General features: G+C 36.2%; 1 protein-coding gene and 1 non-coding gene across 2 annotated transcripts in view; one reads left to right on the plus strand and one right to left on the minus strand.

Annotated features, from left to right (window-relative positions):
- TSBP1 (testis expressed basic protein 1) overlaps positions 1–21,448 on the minus strand; it is a gene marked incomplete at its 3' end in the record, with an annotated part of 103,132 nt that overhangs the window by 42,978 nt on the left and 38,706 nt on the right. The window contains exons 18-25 of the mRNA XM_039223893.1: positions 19,046–19,066; positions 18,535–18,555; positions 16,623–16,646; positions 15,680–15,694; positions 15,042–15,065; positions 14,418–14,441; positions 14,090–14,116; positions 13,104–13,124 (exon numbers count right to left, since the gene is read on the minus strand). Of these exons, the coding sequence (XP_039079824.1) occupies positions 13,104–13,124; positions 14,090–14,116; positions 14,418–14,441; positions 15,042–15,065; positions 15,680–15,694; positions 16,623–16,646; positions 18,535–18,555; positions 19,046–19,066 (177 nt within the window). The remainder of the gene's footprint in view (positions 1–13,103; positions 13,125–14,089; positions 14,117–14,417; positions 14,442–15,041; positions 15,066–15,679; positions 15,695–16,622; positions 16,647–18,534; positions 18,556–19,045; positions 19,067–21,448) is intronic.
- On the plus strand, positions 21,342–21,444 carry LOC120225728. Its single transcript, XR_005526877.1, has one exon. It is a non-coding gene; the product is annotated as a U6 spliceosomal RNA (small nuclear RNA).

Consider the following 21,448-nt stretch of genomic DNA (forward strand, 5'->3'; position numbering starts at 1 on the left):
AAATGCAACTGATTTTGTGTATAGATTTTGTATCCAGCAATTTTACTGAATTTATTAGTTTTAACAGATTTTTGGTGGAGTCTCGAAGGTTTTCTGAATATAAAATCATATCATGTGCATACAGAGACGGTTTTGCTTCCTCCTTTCTAATTTGAATTCCTTTAATTTCTTATCATTAGCTAATTGCTCTGGCCAGGACTTCCAGCACTACATTGAATAGGAGTGGTGAGAGTGGGCATGCTTGACCTATTCCTGATTAGAGGGAAAGCTTTCAACCTTTTACTATAGAGTATGACATTAGTTGCGGTTTTTCATGTATGACTTTTATAATGTTGAGGTATATTTCTTCTACATCTAATTTGCTGAGAATTTTTATTATGAAAGGATGGTGAATTTCATCAAATACTTTTTTTTTATTTTACATCTCTTGAGATGATCATGTGATTTTTATCTTTCATTCTATTAATGTGATGGATCACATTTATTGATTTGTATGTGTTGAGCCATCCTTATATCCTAGGGGTAAATCCTACTTTATCATGGTGTATGATCTTGTAAGTGTGATGTTGAATTTGGTTTCCTAGTATTTTGTTTAGATTTTTTGCATCTTTTTATCAGGGATATTGGTTTGTAGTTTTCTTTTACTGTAGTGTCTTTATTTGGCTTTGTCATGAGGTTAATGCTGGCCTCATAAAATTTGAGAATATTCCTCCACTTCATCTTTTGGGGAAGAATTTGAGAGCGATTAATGTCACCTCTTTTTAAGTGTTTGATGTAATTCACCAATGAAGCATTTATTTGTTGGGAGGTTTTGATTACTGTTTCCTTACATACTGTTGGTCTGTTTAAATTTTATTACTTCCTGATTCAATCCTGGTGGGTTGTATTCTAGTAACATCCATCTCTTCTAGGTTATCCAGTTGTTGGCATATAAGTATTCATAGTAGTTTTTAATGATGTTTGTATTTCTGTGGTTTCAGTTGTAATGGCTCCTTTTTCATTTCTGGTGTTATTTGAGTATTCTCTTTTTCACTTAACTCTAGCTAATAGTTTGTCAATTTTGTTTATCTTTTCAAAAAAACAGCTCTTCATTTCGTTGATCTTCTCTCTTATTTTTCTGGTCTCTATTTCACTTATTTCTGATCTTATCTTTATTGTTTCTTCCCTTCTGCTAAGTTTGGCTCAGTCTGTTCTTTCTGTAATTCCTTGAGGTGTAAAGTTAGATTGTTTGTGGGTTTTCTTAACATAGGTGTTTTTCATTATAAGACTTCTCCCTGAGAACTGCTTTTGCTGCATTTCATAAATTTAGGTATGTTGTTTTTCTACTTTTTGTCTTACAATATTTTTTGATTTGCCTTTTGATTTCTTCTGTGACCCACAGATTGTTCAGCAGCCTGTTATTTAATGTCCACACATTTGTGAATTTTCTTGGTTTCCTCCTAGTATTGATTTCTACTGTCATAACATTTTGGTTGGAAAAGGTATTTGATATGATTTCAGTCTTCTGTATTTGCTAAGCCTTATATTGTGACCTAAGATATGATCTATATATCTTGAAAATATGGGTGTACTTGAGAATAATGTTTATTCAGTTGTTGGGTGAAATGTTTTGTATATGTCTGTTAGGTTCATTGGTCTAATATATTTCAAATCCAGTGTTTCCTTATTGATTTTTAGTCTGTGTATGATCTTTCCACTTTGAAAGTGAGGTATTGAATCCCCTACTATTACAGTATTATTGTCTATTTCTCCCTTCATATCTGTTAGTATTTGCTTAATATATTTAGCTGCTCCAAAGTTGGGTGCATATATATTTAAAATTGTTATATCATTTTGAAGAATTGATCACTTTGTAATTATATAATGAACTTCTTTGTCTCTTGTTATAGCCTTTGTTCTCTTTTGATTTCCTCATGCATGTAGTATCTTTTGCCATCTTCACTGTAAGCCTACGTGTATCCTTAAAGATGAAGTGAGTTTCTTGTAAGTAGCATATGCTTGGGGTTTTTTAAAAATCATTTCTGCCTCTATATTGAAGAATTTAATATAATAATATTTAGGGTAAATATTGATAGGTAAGAATTTACTAATGCCATTTTGTTGTGTTTTTTTGGCTTTTTTTTTGTTTTTGATATCATAATTTACTCCTCCTATTGCATATCCATAAAAAATTATTGTAGCTATAGTTATGTTAGTACTTTTGTCTTTTCAACCTTTATACTAGATTTAAGTGATTAACACACCACTATATATAGTAATAGAATATTCTGAACTTGGCTATATGTTTAACTTTACCAGGAGGTCTTATATTTTAAAATTACTAATAAGTAGCATTTCATTTCATCTCGAAGGATTCCTTTGAGAATTTCTTATAACTCAGGTATAGTGGTGATGAACTCCTTCGTTTTTGTTTAAGAAAGTCTTTCTTCTTCATTCCTTTTTTAAAAAAAGTTTTTTTAATGTTTCATTTATTTCTGAGAGAGAAAGAGACAGCTTGAGCAGGGGAGGGTCAAAGAGAGAGGGAGATACAGAATCTTAAACAGGCTCCAGGCTCTGAGCTGGCTGTCAGCACAGAGCCTGACGTGGGGCTAGAACCCAGGAACCGTGAGATCATGACCTGAACCGAAGTGGGACGCTTAACTGACTGAGCCACCCAGGCACCCCTTTCTTCTTCATTCTTAAAAGACAACTTTGCTGTGTAAAGCATTCTGGCTTGCAATGTTTTTCTTTCAGCACTTTGAATATAGCAATCTACTCTTCTCGCCTGAAAGATTTCTGCTGAGAAACTAATTGAAAGCCTTGTGAGGGTTCCTTCCATTTTTTCCTCTCGCTGCTTTTAAAATTCTTGGTATTGGGACGCCTAGGTGGTTCAGCCAATTGAGCATCCAACTGGCTCAGGTCACAATCTCACAGTTCATGGGTTTGAGCCCCACATCAGGCTTTGTGCTGGTGATGCATATCCTGCTTGGGATTCTCCCTCTACTCTCTCTCTCTGTCCCTCCCTTGCGCTCTCTCTCAAAAATAAATAAATAAACTTAAAAAAATAAAGCCATCATAGTTTAAAATTAAATAAAATTCTTAGTATTGATTTTAGATAGCTGTAATTAATGTGCCTTGGACAAGAATGTTTTGGGTTGAAATTTTGAGGTGACTAATTAGCTTCATGAATTTGGATTTCCAAATTTCTTCCCATATTGGGAAGTTTATGTCATTATTTCTTTAAATAAGTTTTATGTCATTATTTCTTTAAATAAGCTCCCCTCTTAAATAAGTCCCCTCTTTTCCTGGGACTCCAAGAATGTGCAGATTATTTCTTTTGTGTCCCGTAATTCATGTGAGCTTTCTTCACTAGTTTTCTTTTTCTTTTTTTCCTCCTCTGACTGGATGATTCCAAATGACCTTTTAGTTAACTATTCTTTCTTATACCTGGCTGAATTCTTATGGAGCCTCTCTATTGAATTCTTCAGTTCAATTTTTTCTTCAGCTCTAAGGTTTTTTTTTTTAATGGTTTCTGTTTCTTTGTTGAATTTCTTATTTTGTTTATGCATTGTTTTCCTATTTTCAGTTAGTTGTCTATTTTATAGTCCACTGAATTTCTTTAAGATGGTTAAACTAAATGTTTTGTCAAATAGGACATACATCATCATTTCTTTAGGGTCAGTTGTTGGATTCTTATTAGTTTCCTTTGTTGGAGTCATGTTTTATTGATAATTCATGATTGTTTTGAACTTTTGCTGGTGTTCATGTATTTGAGGGAGTAGGCATCACTTCTAGACTTTACAGACTGGATTTGGCAGCAAAACTCACCACAATTCAGGCCGTTAAGAGATTCTTGGTAGGCCCACTTGTGGTGCCATGAGCAGGCTTGCTGCTACGGTTTTTAGGCAAGTAGGTCTGGTTCCTGGTCAGCAGGTAGGTAGGCCTGTTTTGAGGTACATGGAGACCAGCCTGGTACCTGGGTCTGTGGGAGCAAGCCTGAGCCTGGTCCTTGAGTCTGTGATGAAGGGACTGTGACCTGGGTCAGCATGGGCCAATCTAGATCCTGTGTCCACAACTACTAATCAGGCATTGGTAACCATTGAGTTATGCCTAACATGTGAGTCCGTGGATGTTAGTCCAGTATAGGGATGGGCCTGCAGCCTGGTTTCATGGGAGGTGGTATGGCATCTGGGGTCGCAGGGAAATGGCCAAGTGATAAGGCTGTCCTGGAGTCTCAGACCACAGGAGCTCACCAGAGCTGGAGTATGTGGGGAGTCTGATTCATGGGAGTTTATCAGGAGCTTGATGCCACAGGAGTTGATTAGTGTGTGGACTTAAGGACTATCCTCCCATAGATGTCCCCTTCTGTGCTGGGTCACCTGTGCATGGGAGAGGGGTGATATGAGTAATGTGAATCTATCTCTCCTTCCTTTCAGTGGGTCTTATTTCTGTGCTTTACCCAGGTGCTGTAGTCCCTCATCTGGAATCCTTGGCTTTTGTGAAGGTATTATCATGTGTGGATAATTTTTCAGATTGATGTTTCTGAAGCAGACAAGTGCTAGAAATTTCATTGCTGCCATTTTACTGATGTCACTCTCCTTTATCCCCACTGGTAAGTATACCCCCACTGATTAGTTTATTCCTATGCTAAGACCACATGCATTCAGTCCCTATAGTGTTTTAAATGACTTGATAATCAAATGAAATACCTAGGGTGAGCTTTCCCTCTTGGGAACTTCATGTTTATAAATATGTTATTTATTCTTGGATTTTTTTTCTCTTTTATATGAATTATAGAATGGATTTGTCAAGATCCACAAAAAATCCTGCTGGTGATTTTAATTGAATTTATTGAATTATAAATTAGTTGGGGAGAGAATTGACATTTATATGTTGTTGAATTTCCCTATCTTTGAAAATAGTTTATCTATTTATTCAGGTCTCATATTATGTTTTTTAAAGGTATTGTCAAAAGCTAGACGCAAAGTGAACACTGAGAAATACCTTTCTCTCTTTCTTCCTTCCTTCCTTCCTCCCTCTTCCTTCCTTCCTCCCTCTTCCTTCCTTCCTTCCTTCCTTCCTTCCTTCCTTCCTTCCTTCCTTCCTTCCTTCCCTCCCTCCTTTCCTTTCCTTTCCTTTCCTTTCCTTTCCTTTCCTTTCCTTTCCTTCTTTTTCTTTCTTTCTTTCTTCCTTTTTTTCTTTTTCTTCTTATATTCTTTTTCTTCATTTTTCTTTCTTCTTTCTTTCTTTCTTTCTTTCTTTCTTTCTTTCTTTCTTTCTTTCTTTCTTTCTATCTCAAGTTGCAATGCTTGGAGGGAGGCTTGATTTAGAAGAACTGGCTCACATAATAAAAGACATATATAAGGAGAATATAAGGGGAACAATCTACAAAGTTGTAGTCAGTTTTCTCATTGTTATCATTAGCAAATAAATGAATTCTGCATTATAATTATATATTAACAAAGGTCACTACACATCTATATATATAAACCTCGTTAAAGTAAGCACCAAAATTATTTCCATTAGGGAGGTAGCAATAGCAAATGGGCTTAAAGTTTTATTTTAGGTTTTAGTGCTAAACTGAGCTATTTAAGAGGAGACAAGACCAGGTGGATGGATGGCCTCTCTTCTGTCCCTCTCTTTCTTCCTTCTTCCTTGCTTCCTTCTTCTTTCCCATCCCCTACCTGTCTTACCTCCCCATATTTCTCTCTTAGTTTATCTCAGGATACGAAATTTTTCCATCTTGTGTAATGTCAAGTGCTCAGGCAAAATGGCTGACCTGGCTAGGTTAAAAAACAAGGGGTTCAGTTTGCTTTCTCAGTATTTGTCATGCTCTCTCTGTAAGACAACACATTTTTTGGAAGTTTATTTTTAGGAGATTTGTAAATTTTGCTTCTTTGGTGAATGGTATAATTTTGTTTTTAAATTCTATTTTCTAAATTGCTATTGCTGGCATAAACAATGTTTTAAGTTTTGTTTGCTGTTTTGTTATCTAACAATTTTGCTGACATCATATTAAGTATTAGTTGTTTGTTCATTTTTTGTAGTTTTTATGCAAATAATCATAATCTGAAAATAATGATGAGTTTCTCCCTTCTCTTTGTGTCTTTATATCTCTTGCTTTTATTTTATTGCACAGGCTGGTATAATTGGTAGTAGTCATCTTGTTCTTGATCTTGACTCAAGTGGTAATGCTTCTAAAATTTTGTTTTTTAGAATTCTTTTGTTATATATTTATTTATTTTGAGAGAGAGAGAGAGAGAGCAGGAATGGGACAGAGAGAGGGAGAGGGAAAGAGAGAAACCCAAGCAGGCTAGCACAGAGCCGGATGTGGGGCTTGATCCAATGAACCAGGAGATCATGACCTAAGCCAAAATCAAGAGTCAGATGCTTAACCAACTGAGCCACCCAGGCACCACTTGTTTTTTAGAATTCTTAAGAATCATAAAGGAATAAATCTCCTTTGTTAGATTAAGGAAGTTCTTATCTATTCCCTTTTCAGAAAGTTTTTATTTCTTGCTAATAAGAATCTGATTAGCATTCTGTGTTGAATTTTATAAAATAATTTTTCTTTATTTTTATAAATGATCATACATTTTCTTTTATCTATGAATTTAGTGAATTTAATGATAATTTTTCTATAATTTCTATCATAGTTATGAGGGATTAAAAATAAATACAGTATCACTGTGTTTATGATCAATGTAACATTGCACTGTTTATTTAGGAAATTTGTAGCTGTGTTTCTAAGGAAAATATGTCTATGCACTTTTTTTTCTTACAATCTTTGCATTACCTTGAAATCAAGAAACATCATAAAGTGAGTTGAAGTAGGTTTCATTTCTTTTGTATTCTTTGGAACAGTTCCAAATATAAGAATCATCTGTTCCTTGAAAGTTTGGCAATCCGTCCCTGTAAAACTATCTTGTCTGGGGCTTTTTAGGTGGAAGTGTTCTTTTGACTCAATGTTCATTTTATTTTCCAATTTAGGACAATTTTTGGGTTTTATATTTCTTTGAGTCAGTTTTGGTAATTCATATATATTTTTTAAATTGGTAATTTTGTTTTTAATGTATTCTCATAGAGTTTTTTAGTGCATTCTTTTATGATTTTAAAATATATATTGTGTATGTAGATAATTTCCTTTTTTCCCCTACATTTGTGTTTTTCCTGTTTAAGTTTTCTCAACAAAATAAACAATTTTGATTAGTTTCTTAATATTTTATTTTGATTTTATTATTTTGTTCTACTCTGGGGATTTTTTTCTTTTTTATTCTTTCAGCTTTATTGAGGTGTAACTGACAAGTAAAATATGTAACATATTTAAAGTGTACATTGTGATGATATGATGTACATTTGTTGTGTAAGGTTTTCTCCCATCTATTTAATTACACATCCAGCACCTCAATTATGCATATGATTTTTAGGAAGAATATTTAAGATTTAAATGCTATTCTCAGCAAATTTCAGTTATACAATTTCGGTTACATAATGCGGTGTTATTAACTATAGTCACCATGTCCTACATTAGATCCTTAGAACTTATTCATTTTATAGCTGAAAGTGCTTACCCTTTTACCTACTTCTCCATATTTTCCCCACTCCTACACCCCTGGAAACCACTTTTCTGCTCTCTGTTTCTATGAATTTGATTTTTTCAAAGATTCCAGATATAAGTAGTACCATATAATATTGTCTTTTTCTATCTTATTTCACTTAGCATAATGCCGTCAAAGTCCATTAATGTTACTACTAACAGCTAATTTCCTTCTTTCTCGTGGCTGAATAATATTTCATTATGTGTGTGTGTGTATATGTACAATATTTTCTTAATTGATTCATATATATTGATAAACATGTAGACTGTTTCTATATCTTGTCTACTGTGAGAAATGCTATAGTGAACATGGGAATACAGATATCCTTTTGATATCTTATTTTTATTTCCTTTGAAAATATATTCAGATGTGGGATTACTAGATCATATGGTAGTTCATTTTTAATTTTTTGAGAAACCTTTATACTCTTCCATAGTTGCTCAACCAATTTATATTGCCACCAACAATGCACAGGGTTCCCTTTTCTCCACATCATTGCCAACATTTGTTATCTCTTGTCTTTTTGATAGTAACCCTTCTAAACAGTGTGAGTGACATCTCATTGTGGTTTTGATTTGCATTTCCTTGATAATAAGTTGTGTTGAACGATTTTTCATGTACCTGTTGACCATTTGGATGTCTTTCTTGGAAAGATGTATATTCAGTTTCTCTGTCCTTTTTAAAGCCAGACTGCTTTTGTTTTGGGTTTTTTTTGGTATTGAGTTGTATGTTTTCTTTATATAATTTGGATATTAACCCCTTATCATATATGATTTGCAAATATTTTCTCGTTTGGTATGTTACCTTTATATTTTGTTGAAGGATTCCTTTGGTGTGCAGAAGCTTTTTTGTTTGATATAATCTCACTTATTTATTCTTGCATTCGCTTTTGGTGTCAAATCCAAAAATTCATTGCAAAGGCTAATGCCAAGGAGCTTACCCACTATGTTTTCCTTTAGGCGTTTTATGGTGTAGGGTCTTAAATTTAATTCCTTATTCCATTTGAGTTGGTTTTTGTGTATGGTTGTAAGTTATGGTCCAATTTCATTCTTTTGCATGTATTTATCTAGTTTTCCCAACACCATTTATGGAGAAGTTGTCTTTGTATATCTGTGGCTTTTTTGTTGTAAATTGATCATATATCCATGGGTTTACTTTTGGGCTCTCTACTCTGTTCCACTGATAATGTGTTTCTGTTTTTATGCCAATACCATACTGTTTTGATTGCTATAGCTTTGTAATACAGTTTGAAACCCAGAAGTGGGATGCCTCTAGCTTTGTTGTTCTTTCCCAGTGGCTCTTTAGGCTCTTTGGTAGTTCCATTTTAAATGTGTATCTCAATTATTTTATTTATTGTATTATATTAAGGAACACATATGGATATTTTTCTCCCACCTCATTAAAAAAACACACTTGTTTTTGTATTTTTTCTTTTTTGTGCCTTTTTTTTTTTTTTTTTTTTTTTTGAGATTAACCAGGATTTGTTTGTTCCTTTTACTATTCCTTATGGGTTCAGAAGGTGTGTCTGGCATATATATTGTATTAGCAATAGACTTTTTTAGCTTACATATTCAGGGTGCCTGGGTGGCTCAGTTGGTTGAATATCCAACTTCAGCTCAGGTCATGATTTCATGGTTCATAGGTTCAAGCTCCATATTAGGCTTTGTGCTGACAGCACAGAAACTGCTTGGATTCTGTCTCCCTCTCTCTCTGCCTCTCCCCTGCTCATGCTCTCTCTCTCTCTGTGTCTCTCTCTTTCTCTGTCTCACTGTCTCTAGCAAATAAATATTAAAAACAAATTTAAAAAATGTACGTATACTTTTTGATACATAGTGCATGCTTGGATGGGGAACAGGATGCTGAGTGGGACTTTTCCTATTATCCCCAAATTGACAACTAGTATCAAAAACTTGAGAAAAGTTATAACCTCCCGTCTCCCTCCTGACCTGGCTGAAGCCAGACGAGCCCTCATGAAGAGAAATGCACAGCTCTGGGATCCGCATTCTCAGACATGATAAGGAGGGTTTCCTGGAGTTGTGCAATGCAGAGGTGCTGGCTCTCAGGCCTTAACAAATGATGCCCAGTTAGTTCTCCTGTACCAAATGTCACTTTTCTTCCAAATCTATATAAGATTTTATGCTGGTACCTTACCCAGCATAAGTTTGTGCCTATTTGGTGACAGTAGTAACAGACTATGAGGTACACTGTGGGGAGGGAGCTGAGGGGCTCAGTATTAGGCCAGACTGGAGTCAACACTGACATCAGGGACTGTGCAATAGAGTCCTCAGAACTAGGCAAGCTCTGGCAGATTCGTTCAAAGAACTCAACATGTATTCTACAAGACATTTGAAGGCCTACCCTAAATGACATTGAAGGGCAGTCAGACTCATGTCCTCAGAGAAAAGGACTGCAAGTAACAGAGGAGGAAAATTGCATGCTTAATTAAGTGAAATTCATCTTCCTACCCCCAGCTCAGTGGGACTATAATCAGATAGGTGGACAGGAAGGAGAAGCAAATTGTATTTCCTCCCTATTCTGAATCAGTAGGTCTAAGATTGACTGCTAAGAGAATAGAGTATTTTAAGAGGAGTGACCTAAAGGTTTTTAATAATTTAAAGTGACTGGCAAATTATGTGTTCTACCTCAAAAGCTAATGGATAGGGAAGAGATATGTGTCAAAGAACATCCCCATGGCCTACTGAGTCCAGACTTTCAATAAACTAGTCATAGATTTCTAAGGTGTCTCAAACTTAACAATACAAAACTGAACTCAAGAATTCCTCCTCTAAACCTGCCCTTCTCATCTTACCTGAGTAAATAGGCTTTCGCTCCAAACCTGAGACTAACCCTTGATTCCTTTCCATTTAAATTGACATTCAATCTAACAGCAGAATCTGTTGGCTATACCCTAAAAATCCATGGAATCTGAAGACCTCCCCATCTCCTCTTGATCCCTGTACTTCTTGCCACACTCACATGTAACTGGTCGTTCTTTAGTGTCCGTCCTCCTAACTGCTTTTCCTGCTTCTCTTGCGCTCCCTGCCCTTGTGACTCCCACTCCAGTTAATCCTCCATGTAGAAGTCAGAGAGCTCCTATAAAATTATAACCAAACAAAAGCTGCCTTTTTAACCAAGGACTGCAAGGCCTCTATATGTGGCCCCTATTTCTCCAACCTCATCTTCAGCCATCCTTCCTATTTCTTTTCATCTGTCTGGGCTAGAATATTCATCCATACAGCAGACCCTATATCCTTATTCTTTTGCCTGGAGCAATCTTTCACACCTCTGTAACCATTTCTGTAGTCTCTTCTGTTACCCTGCTTATATCTCTTATGGCATTTATCTGAAAGTGATTATATATTTATTTATTATAATATTCCTGTTTTTATTTCAGGATGTAAGCTTCTTGAGTGCAGGGTCTTTGTCATTTTCACTGTTATATTCTTGGTGTCTAGGATAATGCCTGAGTTAGACTAGGCACACAATATATTTCTGTTGAATGCATTAATATCTTTGAAGATTAAAAGTTTAATATTTTAGTCCTCTTCATATTATTGCATAATTCTTTGGGTTGGAATTCTCCAGTTTGTTGGGGCTTATGAAGTGTCGCTCATGTGATGCTGGATTTCCTTGTGCATTTCATAATTCTTTGGTACTCTCTTATTCCTTGAGAATTATCTTTGTGGATGTTTTGTCCTGTGAATATTCTGTTGTGGTTCCCTTCCTGTGAGGAATTTCATGGTTACTATTGCCTTCAGTATAGTATAGTATAGTATAGTATAGTATAGTATAGTATACTGCAGTATAGTATACTGCAGTATAGTATACTGTAGTATAGGATAGGAAAGGATATAGTATCACCAAAGCAGATCTCAGTTGTTTTGGCTTGGGATTCCTGTACTGCATGGAAGACACACTTCCAGTAGGGCTCTGAGCCCTGAGCACATTTAGGTCTGGTCCTGTGTGAGTGGCTCTGTTTTCATGGCCAGGGTAGAGACGTGGAAATATTTTGGTTCTTTTCCTTGGACAGGTAGGTATTTTCTGCTCCCAGCTCTGCTCAGGGAGTGTCCATTCCAGTTCTCACCATGCTGGATCCTGAGACTTTGGCTGCCATCTCAGAGCAAGTGTTGAAATTCTAGCTCTATTTCTGAAGTGAAGCTGCTATTTCTGTTCCCTCAGCCCCTCACCTTTCTTGCCAAGAATTTAATGTTAGTTTCTCCTTACAGTGTATTCCTATTCAGTTTCTGCCCCCTTGGAAGTCATTCTACCCTCTAGGGCCTCTTTTTATGTTTAAGTTCTGCTGTGTACTTTTAATAATAAAAACACATAACAGCCAAGACCAGGACATCCAGAAAAAAGGTGGTATATCCTTTAGTGCTTTGTCATACATATTTTCCTCCTCCCAACCCCTCAGGTTTGGATTTTAAAACTCTCTTAACTCCTACCCTTTCTGTGACAAAAGACACTAAACTATTTCAATTTAGCTGCCAGATTATAATTTCTAGCTGCAAAACTAATAATCCCTTCTGCTGAACTCAAGTGTTCCCAGTTGTGGGGCCTGTTCTCAGACATGGACATTTGAGGTTTCCAACCTCATCCTTGGGTCTGCACCATTAAGTCTGTGGACTCCGTATTTTCATCTCTCAGTGAGACTGTTTAGCTGGCAGCCTCCTTGCTTAGGACTCAGAAAGAATGTGTAGAATGTCTGTGTTAACAGCTCCAATTTTCCCTCCTCTAATACCAATCCTCATGTCCTGACATTACTGAAATTTTTCAAGCATCATTGTAAAACTACAACCAGAATGTGTTTAGATGGAAGTAGAGGGGTATATAAGCAAGTTTGTTATCTGTTAGAGTAATCTAGATGTCTATCATGTTTTAAAAATTGGGAAATTTTATCTAAAATCTGGATTAAGTGAGATGTCTTGGCAACTCTAGATATGTGTTCTTGGGTGGAGAAATTGGCTGGAGCTGAGCGACAACTACCCTCTTTAGACTGTACATGATCTTTCTACTGTTCCCAGGTGGCGTTCTTCACCTGTTCATTTACATTATCTGCCGGGGCTCTGTTGGCATCTGAGTTTTAGTCTTGACAGGAACTTGACAGGTTTTAATATTAATGTGATTTAATTTCAATCTTAGGAATCCCAAGGGATATTGGTATTATGTAAAAATCACTTTTAACATAGATATGAGGACCAGATTTGAATAATAGAACTTAGGACATAGTGTTCCGGTGGCTTCTATGTTAAATATCAACTTGTTGCCAGTACTTGATCTGATTTAAATATTGAATCACTGTTGGCATCTGTTTCCTGGGAAATTGAGTTAAAAACTGAAGTAATGGGAACTCCTACAGCTATAAATGAAAAAAAATTGTCTTGCAGTTCTAATTGGGAGACCTGTGGGTAATGTGAAAGCAAAAAATATGAGAAACATGAATCAATTCTTTGTTCAGTTTAAAAATATAATATCTGTGCTTGGAAAAGTTCTCACATTTGACAGGCTGAGAAGTAAAGAACTTACTTGAGGTTCTTTGTGAAATCACTAAAAAATAAGCAAAAAGAAATCCATTAATTTTTCTTAAGTAGAGAAAACATAGTATTATCTAATATACTCCACTGGTGTCTCTGAGGGGAGGACATGGGTAGGCATACGAAAAAAACATACTTGGAGGGAACACTCAAAAATCTCTCTCCATTTAAACATCCTTTTGGACTTCCTGTCTGTCTCTCAAATATTTTGCCTACCTCTGCTAATTTTTTTCAGGGTTTTTAATATTTTTCAGGTTTTTGTTGTTGTCAACAAATTCTATTTAACTTCTTTTCTTTTAATCAGTATTTTTTTTTTACAAATAGTTTATTGTCAAGTCAGTATTTTCTTAAATTATCTATAGTATAGGGGGAAGCTGGGTAATAAGGAAGCAAGAGCAATGAGAAACTCAAATCACTTTAACCGAACAAAGTCCCTTAGACTTTGAAGATGACTAAACAGAGAACCATAGTAGACAAACAGATATAATCCTTATTGGTGCCAGGGCAAACAAACAAACAAACAAAAAAACAAAAAAACCAAATTAGATATCAGTGAATAATTGTTTGAAAGGAACAAGTGTCTTTTTAGGGAAGCATATTTGTGTGGTGAAGTTTGGTAGTCACACAACTCTTGGTTCAAACTATGGTTCAGTGAGCGTGTTCTTGGGCAAGTATGTGAGTTCAGTTTCGTAGCCATTACAAAGAGATCAGTTGATTTACCACAAGGATTAAATAGAATATCATGTAATAGTTAAATCACCTATGAACTTCTTATCACTGAGGAGATGCAAAGTAAACATATGCTTGAAATTAAGTAAATGTAAGTTTACTTCACAGGATGAGCAGAAAGCACAGGAAGGTGAGAGCTATGCATCTTAGGTGGCTGCACAGGAATTAGAAATGAGTAGGGCAGTTCCAGGTCCATAGGGCTCATAAAGAACAACAACAGAAAACAGTAAAAGAACAGACTGAACTTACCGCTGCGCACTGAAGGTGGTGGACCAGCTGAAAGACAGAGAAGTATCTTTATAAGCCTTTTCTTTCCCATGATTTTTTTTCCTCTCTGTAAGAGAGTTCTTGCTCACTAGGTCATTTTAACAATAGGGACAATATACTCTTTGGTCGTCATTTACTTTTAATATAAATCAGCAGGATTTGAACTTTCCAAAAAGCATTAACAATCATGGAATTTGGCCATGGGAAGACAAGTAGTTTAGGAAGTATGTACCCATACCCGGAAATGCCTACAATTGTCAGAGAAAGAGGTTATAGGACCCCATAGTGGAGAAAACATGGAAAGACTTACTGAGGGCAGGTGGAACTGATCCAGCTGGAAAATAGAACAGAGAAAATTATTTCCTTTTCTTTTCTTCCTCATTCAGTTTTTCGATTTGTGAAGTTCCTTATAACATGTCACTTTTAACTTCTGGGAAATGTTACCCTCTGATCTTTATTTTTTTTTATGTAAATCAGTAGAACTTGATTTTTTCCATAAAGTTATTAAAAAGATGAATTATTGGTAATATGAATATAGGATGTCAAAGAAATAGCATCTTCAAGCTTCTAAAATCCAAAATGGCCAGAGAAATTTCCCCTGGATATCTTGGACTTCAAACGTAGAAAAAGAGACTGGGTGGGGAAATAGATCCAAATGAAAAACGATTTCTCTTCCTTCATTTTTTCCTTTTCTGTAGATTGCAACTTGTTGGTCTTTATAGCGAAGCAAAACTTTTTACTTTCTTCTTTATATTTATATAAATCAGTAGTGTTAGAACTTTCTAGTACATCATTAATAACCCAGAGGGACTTTGATAATGAGACAGCAAGAGTTACCTCAGGCCCTTTGCATATCAACATGTCCAGATATTGGACCTCACTAGAAACCAATCGAGTCCTGTGACAGATAATTAAATGAATACATAAGACTTACTATTTGTGTGAGGAGTTGGTTCCACTGCAAAATAAGCAGAAATATTTCTTACTGCACCCTCCTCATTTACTGTCCTATTCATTTTTTTCTATTGGTAAATTTTCTAGTGATATAACTGCTTGAAAAGATTTTCTGATCAGAGGTATCTGAACTTTCCAGAAACTTAAAATCAGCTGGTGGAATTCTGGCTAATGGAGAAGCAAAAGCTAAGAAAATAAGAGTTTGAAGTTCCTATACTGTAAAGTTCCTATACTGGAACTGAAGCTTCAATATATATCACTGGACTTTGATGAGTGCACAGCAAAGAAACAGATACACAACTTACTAATTGCTTGAATAGGTGACCCAGCTGGTAAACAGAAATATTATTTGTAACTTTGTTTTTCCTGTTCATTTTTTCTACTTCTGTATAGAGGGTCCCTGACAGTCTTTAGAGCCCTAGAGAAACATGTGACTCAGTGAACATTTTAGAAACCTGTTAATAACCTAGTGGAATTCTGAGTAATGGAAAAATAGGGGTCAAAGAAATAGGAGCTTTAAACTCTTATGATCCCAGTGTGGATGAATACATTTTCGTTCATGTAGATCTGTTAGACACTGCTGGAGGTAATTGAGATCCATCATGAAAGGAGACTTACAAGACGATCCTGTAGCTGAAAAACAAAGAGAAAATTAAGTGAGGAAAGAATGCTGAAATTAGTTTTCTTGCTAGCTTTCTTTTTTTTTTTCTAATAGTTTATTGTCAAATTAGTTTCCACATAACACTCAGTGCTCATCCCCACAAGTGCCCTCCTCCATGCCCATCCCCCCTCCCCCCCACATCCATCAGTCCTCAGTTTTTGTCATCATTCAAAAGTCTCTCATGGTTTGCTTCTCTCCCTTTCCCCCACCATTTCCCCCCTTCTTCTCCCCCTTGTTACTCCATCAAGTTCCTCCTAATCCTTCTATACGTGCAAACATATGGTATTTGTCCTTCTCTGCCTGACTTATTTCGCTCCCTTGCTAGCTTTCTGAGAGGGAATATCAAATGCCCACGGAGGGAGTATCAAACCCTATAGGTATTCCGGTGCACAGTGCTGGAGGAACACAGCTCCCATCATGCCTGGTGGGATTCTGCCTCCTGCTTCGTCTGAGAGGCTTCAGGAAAGGGAGATGACTTATCTCTTCCCTTTTGCAGTGACTGGTAGCTGCTTAAAATCCTACAGGGGATTGGTAATTTAAACTGTGCTGCTTTTACTTTCCTTCTCCCTATTTCTGCTCTCCTGTGTAAGCTTTCACACATTCGTACTTCATACAAATGTCCTCCCTCCCTTGTTGACAAGTCACAATAAACTTCAGATAGTTTCCTCTGATATTTTTATGTCTACACATTTATATTATTCATAATATTTTGGGTTATTGAGGGGGGTTTGTATTCCCCTTAATTTGTTCATTCCTTGGTTAGGGTTGCAGCTAGGTAGTGAAATAAGCACGTGATGGAGAAACATGAAAGTCTGTTCCCACAAGACAGAAGCAAAGGATTGCAGACCCTATATTAGAAGCCAAAGACAACTAATATATAGGAGCAGGTATGGAACTTACTGGTTATTTCTGAAGTTTCACCTGCTGGAAAAATGGAAGGGAAAGAAAAGAGAGAAATCAGTGTAGAACTAAGTGAACTCAAATCTCCTATGATGGGCTTAAAAACGGTAACTGTAGAGAGAATGCAGGGAGCTGCTCTAAAACCTGCCTGTTAGCTCATTGTGATGTCTGGACTTAAGCTCCTACCTCTGTTTTGCATCCTGAGGCTTGCTTCTGCTGGTCTGGAGCAAGAGAGTGGCTGTGTTCTTTCCATTCCATTTCTTTCTAGGGTGGTAAATGCTTGAAATTTCTAGGGGTTTATAATGTCTTAAACTTGTACTTCTATGCACTTTTGTCATTTTCATTTATCTATTTTTCCTACCTAACTGTTTAGTTGATCTGACATTTTCTTCTCACTCCTTTCTTTTTTCCTACTTCCATTTGACGCGCTCATTTTTGTTAATTAAAAAAGTAATCTGTGCATTTTTCATTTTCTCCAAATGGTCTGTAATTTAAGGGAAAGCTAAGAATGAATAAATGTAGCAGTATAATTTTCATTTATCTATTACTGTATGTTTTAAGAGTTTACACGTAGGGGAGAGGGAATTATGCAGGAAAGAAAAGGGAAAGGGAATCCATGTACCCATATAGATTTTTGGGCACATGGTAGTTATTTGGGGACTTTAGGCCAGATGAGACCCTTCCTTTAGCCTCAGTGAGGTGAGCTGGCTTATGGTTTCTCCCTTATAAGAATTAGGAAAACATCTAAGGCTGTAAGTCTTGGTGATAATTAAGAGTACTGAGGAAGGAGGCCCTGATTTAGAATAGTTGATAAATGATGGCTTATGTTCATTTATAACAGGAAGGTATTTAGAACCAGTGTTTAGAACAGACAGCATCCAGTTTTAGTGGTCATAGTATGATTGTGTGGGAGACTGCCTGCCCTCTCCATGTTTTGAGTTTCTTTCCTCAAGATTACTTATAGGACTGTAACTTCCATGGCACAAGAGATCAACCAAATCTTTCTTTTATTCATGACTTCCTCTCCAGGCCTCAGCTCATTTTCTGATACAAGAGCTCACCTACTTGAAAGAATGCTTGAGTACATCTGACTTGCCTTCTGATAATGTCCTCTTGTTTAGCTTACACTCTGGAATGCTATCACTTAATTTCCAGACTCAGAAATCCCAATGACCCAATTTGTTTTGACATTCTAGAATTTGACACTCCTTTTGCCCTAGCTAGTCACAGTATGAGTTTACCTTTTATTGTCTTTCACTTATGGTTTATGCATCTGCCAGTTCCTATAACTGCAGCCCACCTCCTGTCATATCCTGTTCCCTGAAGCTGTGTGTGTGTGTGTGTGTGTGTGTACGCACGCGTGTGTTGGGTATTTGGGGCAAGTGGATAGGATAGGACATGAGGAAAAACGCATTGAAAGAGAAGATTGGAGAACTCAGGGTAGGTTAGATCCTTAGTAGTATTCCCTGGTACACCTTTCCCAGGAAATTGGTAAGAAAACTGATCAGACCTCAGTCTATTTAAATTTGATTGTTTTATCCTTCTTTTACATTTATTTTTGAAATTTGTTTTCCTTTTTTTCATTTTCTTTATATTGTCTCTGTTGTCTTTGAGTAGGCCCTTTATGAACTACAAAGCACTTCAGAAATGGAAAGCTAACCTTATTTCTCTTACTTTACAAAATTCTGTATTATCATAGAAGCCATTATGACCATTACTGGGGAAACGTTCTTACTTTGTTCTTTAAAAAATAATCCTGGAGAATTCTCAGTAAGTGGAAACTGGGATGCATGAAAACATGTCTAAAAAACTATCCTTATGGTAATAGATACATTTGGGACTGGAGACAAGCCCTCTATACACTGTAGAAGATCAGAGAATACCAGAGGAAAAAGATAGATAAGGGACTCACCATTGGGCCCAGTATATTGCACTAAAAATAGAAACAAACATAAATGACTATGGTTGTTGAACATGATAAACACACATGCCATTAATTTTTTCCAAACGGGAACTGTTAAATAATGTCCCAGAATTACCAAATTCCCATCTTCAGGGTTAAATGTTTTTTATTGGACTATATCCTTTCCATAAAAATCAGATCTTCTTCTAGGATACTAGTAACCCTGTTTTAGCTGGAAGGAAAACCACTTCATTCTTGCCTTGACTACTACAGGTGTGTGAAGTAAAATCTTATTGTATACCTTTCCCTCTGCTTTTCCCCATCTTTTTCCTCTCATGTCATTTTTTTTGTCTTCTTTCTCATTTCTTATGTCCTCCCCCAGATTATCTCTGTTGCACCTTTGCTTTGGAATATTCTTCTGATGATTATAGATGAGCTACTCTAATCATTATTAGAAAAATGTTATGCTATTATGAATTTGAGTGATATATATGAGTTGTTATGTATATAAGCAACTTACCAATAGGTCCTGGAGTTTGCACTAAAAAGAAGTCCAAGTTGACATATTAAGATGGGTGTTTGAAGAATAAATTTTTTTAATAATTTATATGCATTATTACATCTTTTTTTACACAAAGATGGAAATGCTTTGGCAATCGTGAGTGTATGCAAGCTTTAAGGTAAGTTTCAAACTATTTTTTTCATTTTTTATTTTTAGTTTTTTTCTTACAAATAGTTTATTGTCAAGTTGGTTTCCATATAACACCCAGTGCTCATCCCCACAAGTGCCCTCCTCCATGCCCATCTACCTCCTGCCCCCCACATCCATCAGTCCTCAGTTTGTTTCTCAGCATTCAAGAGTCTCTCATGGTTTGCCTCTCTCCCTCCTACCCCCCCATTTCCCACCTTCTTCTCCCCCATGGTCCTCAGTTAAGTTCCTCCTAATCCTCCTATACGTGCAAACATATGATATTTGTCCTTCTCTGCCTGACTTATTTCGCTAATTTTATTCTAGAGGTGAGGCTTTGGGAGATAGAATAAGGGAGAAGTGATAACAGAATTAGAACATTAGGGAAAACTAAACCAGTTATGATAACTATACAACGAAAGAGATAGTTAGCCTATATTGCAATATTTCAGCTTGAGATGAAGGTCTCTCTAGAATCCTTGTCAACCTAGGAGAGGTTCAAGACATTAAAGGTTGAAACCTTTTCTTTCTTGTCAGTAACAGAAGATACTGCTTTTTAAGTGGATTGGCCCATACTTGTACTAAAATATTTCTGACCAACTAATATGCTCTAGGGTAGGTGTGAAGGTGGAAGATAAGGATGTGTAGTCTCATAGCTTCCAGCTTATTGACTATATTGCTTTGATTAGCTTGAGTATCTCTGGGCAAATAAAAGGTCAACAAAACCTTCAGTTTTTAATGAGAATTTGGCCTTCAATTGATTTTCTGATTAAGCCTTTTGTCTTACTTGCAACATCCCTTTTACTTAAGAATGATCCTTGATTGGTAAACTGCATGTGAACTGGGAGAACTATAAATACCTGTTAGAAGGCCCTATCTCTGGGCTTCCCTGAGCGTAGTGACCATGTATTTTGGCATGTTCCTTATAGGATCCCTGCAGGTTGTGTATATGGAGTTTTTACAGGATATTTTGGCTCCTGGGGCTTCTAAGTCAGGGCAGCTCCTATACGCAGCTTATGGACAGCCAAAGAGGATAGTTCCTGTGTGGCTCTGTAGACACCTGCATAGACAACTTCGAGACAACTACTACCACAAAAGAGAGATAGCTGATGATGCAAGCTGTGGTTCCTACCTTAAGTTCTGCTGAGTAGCCTGGTGTCAGTTGAGGACTGGGATCATCTTGTATGTCTGCATGGTTAATTGAATCTAGAAAGACCACCCCTCCTCCCAGCGGGCATTGCATTATCTTTCTCCTCCAGACCTTCATGGCACTCATGATGGGAAATATCTCAGTTCTGACTCATAATCCCCTCAACCATTAATTTTGATATTTTTTTCTATGTGAAAAAGCTAGAAAGTGTCTTACCAGCTATGGATATCCTGGGCCATGAGCTATAGACAAGCTAGAAATTTAGGTTATTTTGCAAAAATAATTTAATGTTTGCTTTGACTATATCTGTTAAAAAAAATTGCCCTTGATCCTAGAATAAAATTCCTAGGACACCTACCTTTGGTATAAGCCACTAAAATCTTTTCATTTTCATTTCAAATTTTATTTTATTTCTTCAGTTTTCCTGTATTTTCTTACTCTTTTTTAACTTTTAGTTTGTGACTAATTGTAGCTTTCCTTTTCTTCTCTTTCTCAGTTTTGTTTATTTTCATTTACTCTTTTTTTTCTTCTCCTGTCTCCAACTCACTTAATCTTTCTTTTTCCGGTTTTCTTCCTACTTTTGTTCTTTTCAAATTTCTTTTAATTTTTCTCTTTTTAACATCTTCATTCTCTGTGTGTTACTCTTTGTGTTGCATTTTCTCTGACTTCCTCTCTCCATAGGCCTTTGTGTCTCTGATTTCTAATATTAGAATTTTATTGTTTCCCTTGCTAATAACCTATTAGAACCGTCAAAATGGTAGTGGAAAGAACTCAACTAAGAGCACAACTTCAGTCCTAACTTCATTATTAATTGTCCTCCTCCCCTTATTGTTTTGAGATTAAACAAATTTTTATGGGAAACAATTTTTCCATCTCTATCTGCTTTACCCGCCACCATTGAAGTGTTGGTAGGCCCAACAAAATAATGCATGTGAGGGTTAGAAAAACTGTAAGCCATTAAAGGATCACACAGAGGGCTTGCTTCAGCAGCACATATACTAAAATTGGAGTGATACAGAGAAGATTAGCACAGCACCTGCACAAGGATGACTCACAAATTCCTGAAGGAATCACACTAAGAATGA

Source organism: Hyaena hyaena, unplaced genomic scaffold (genome assembly GCF_003009895.1).
Source record: "Hyaena hyaena isolate Hyena2069 unplaced genomic scaffold, ASM300989v1 scaffold_1493, whole genome shotgun sequence".
NCBI classification, from domain to species: domain Eukaryota; kingdom Metazoa; phylum Chordata; class Mammalia; order Carnivora; family Hyaenidae; genus Hyaena; species Hyaena hyaena.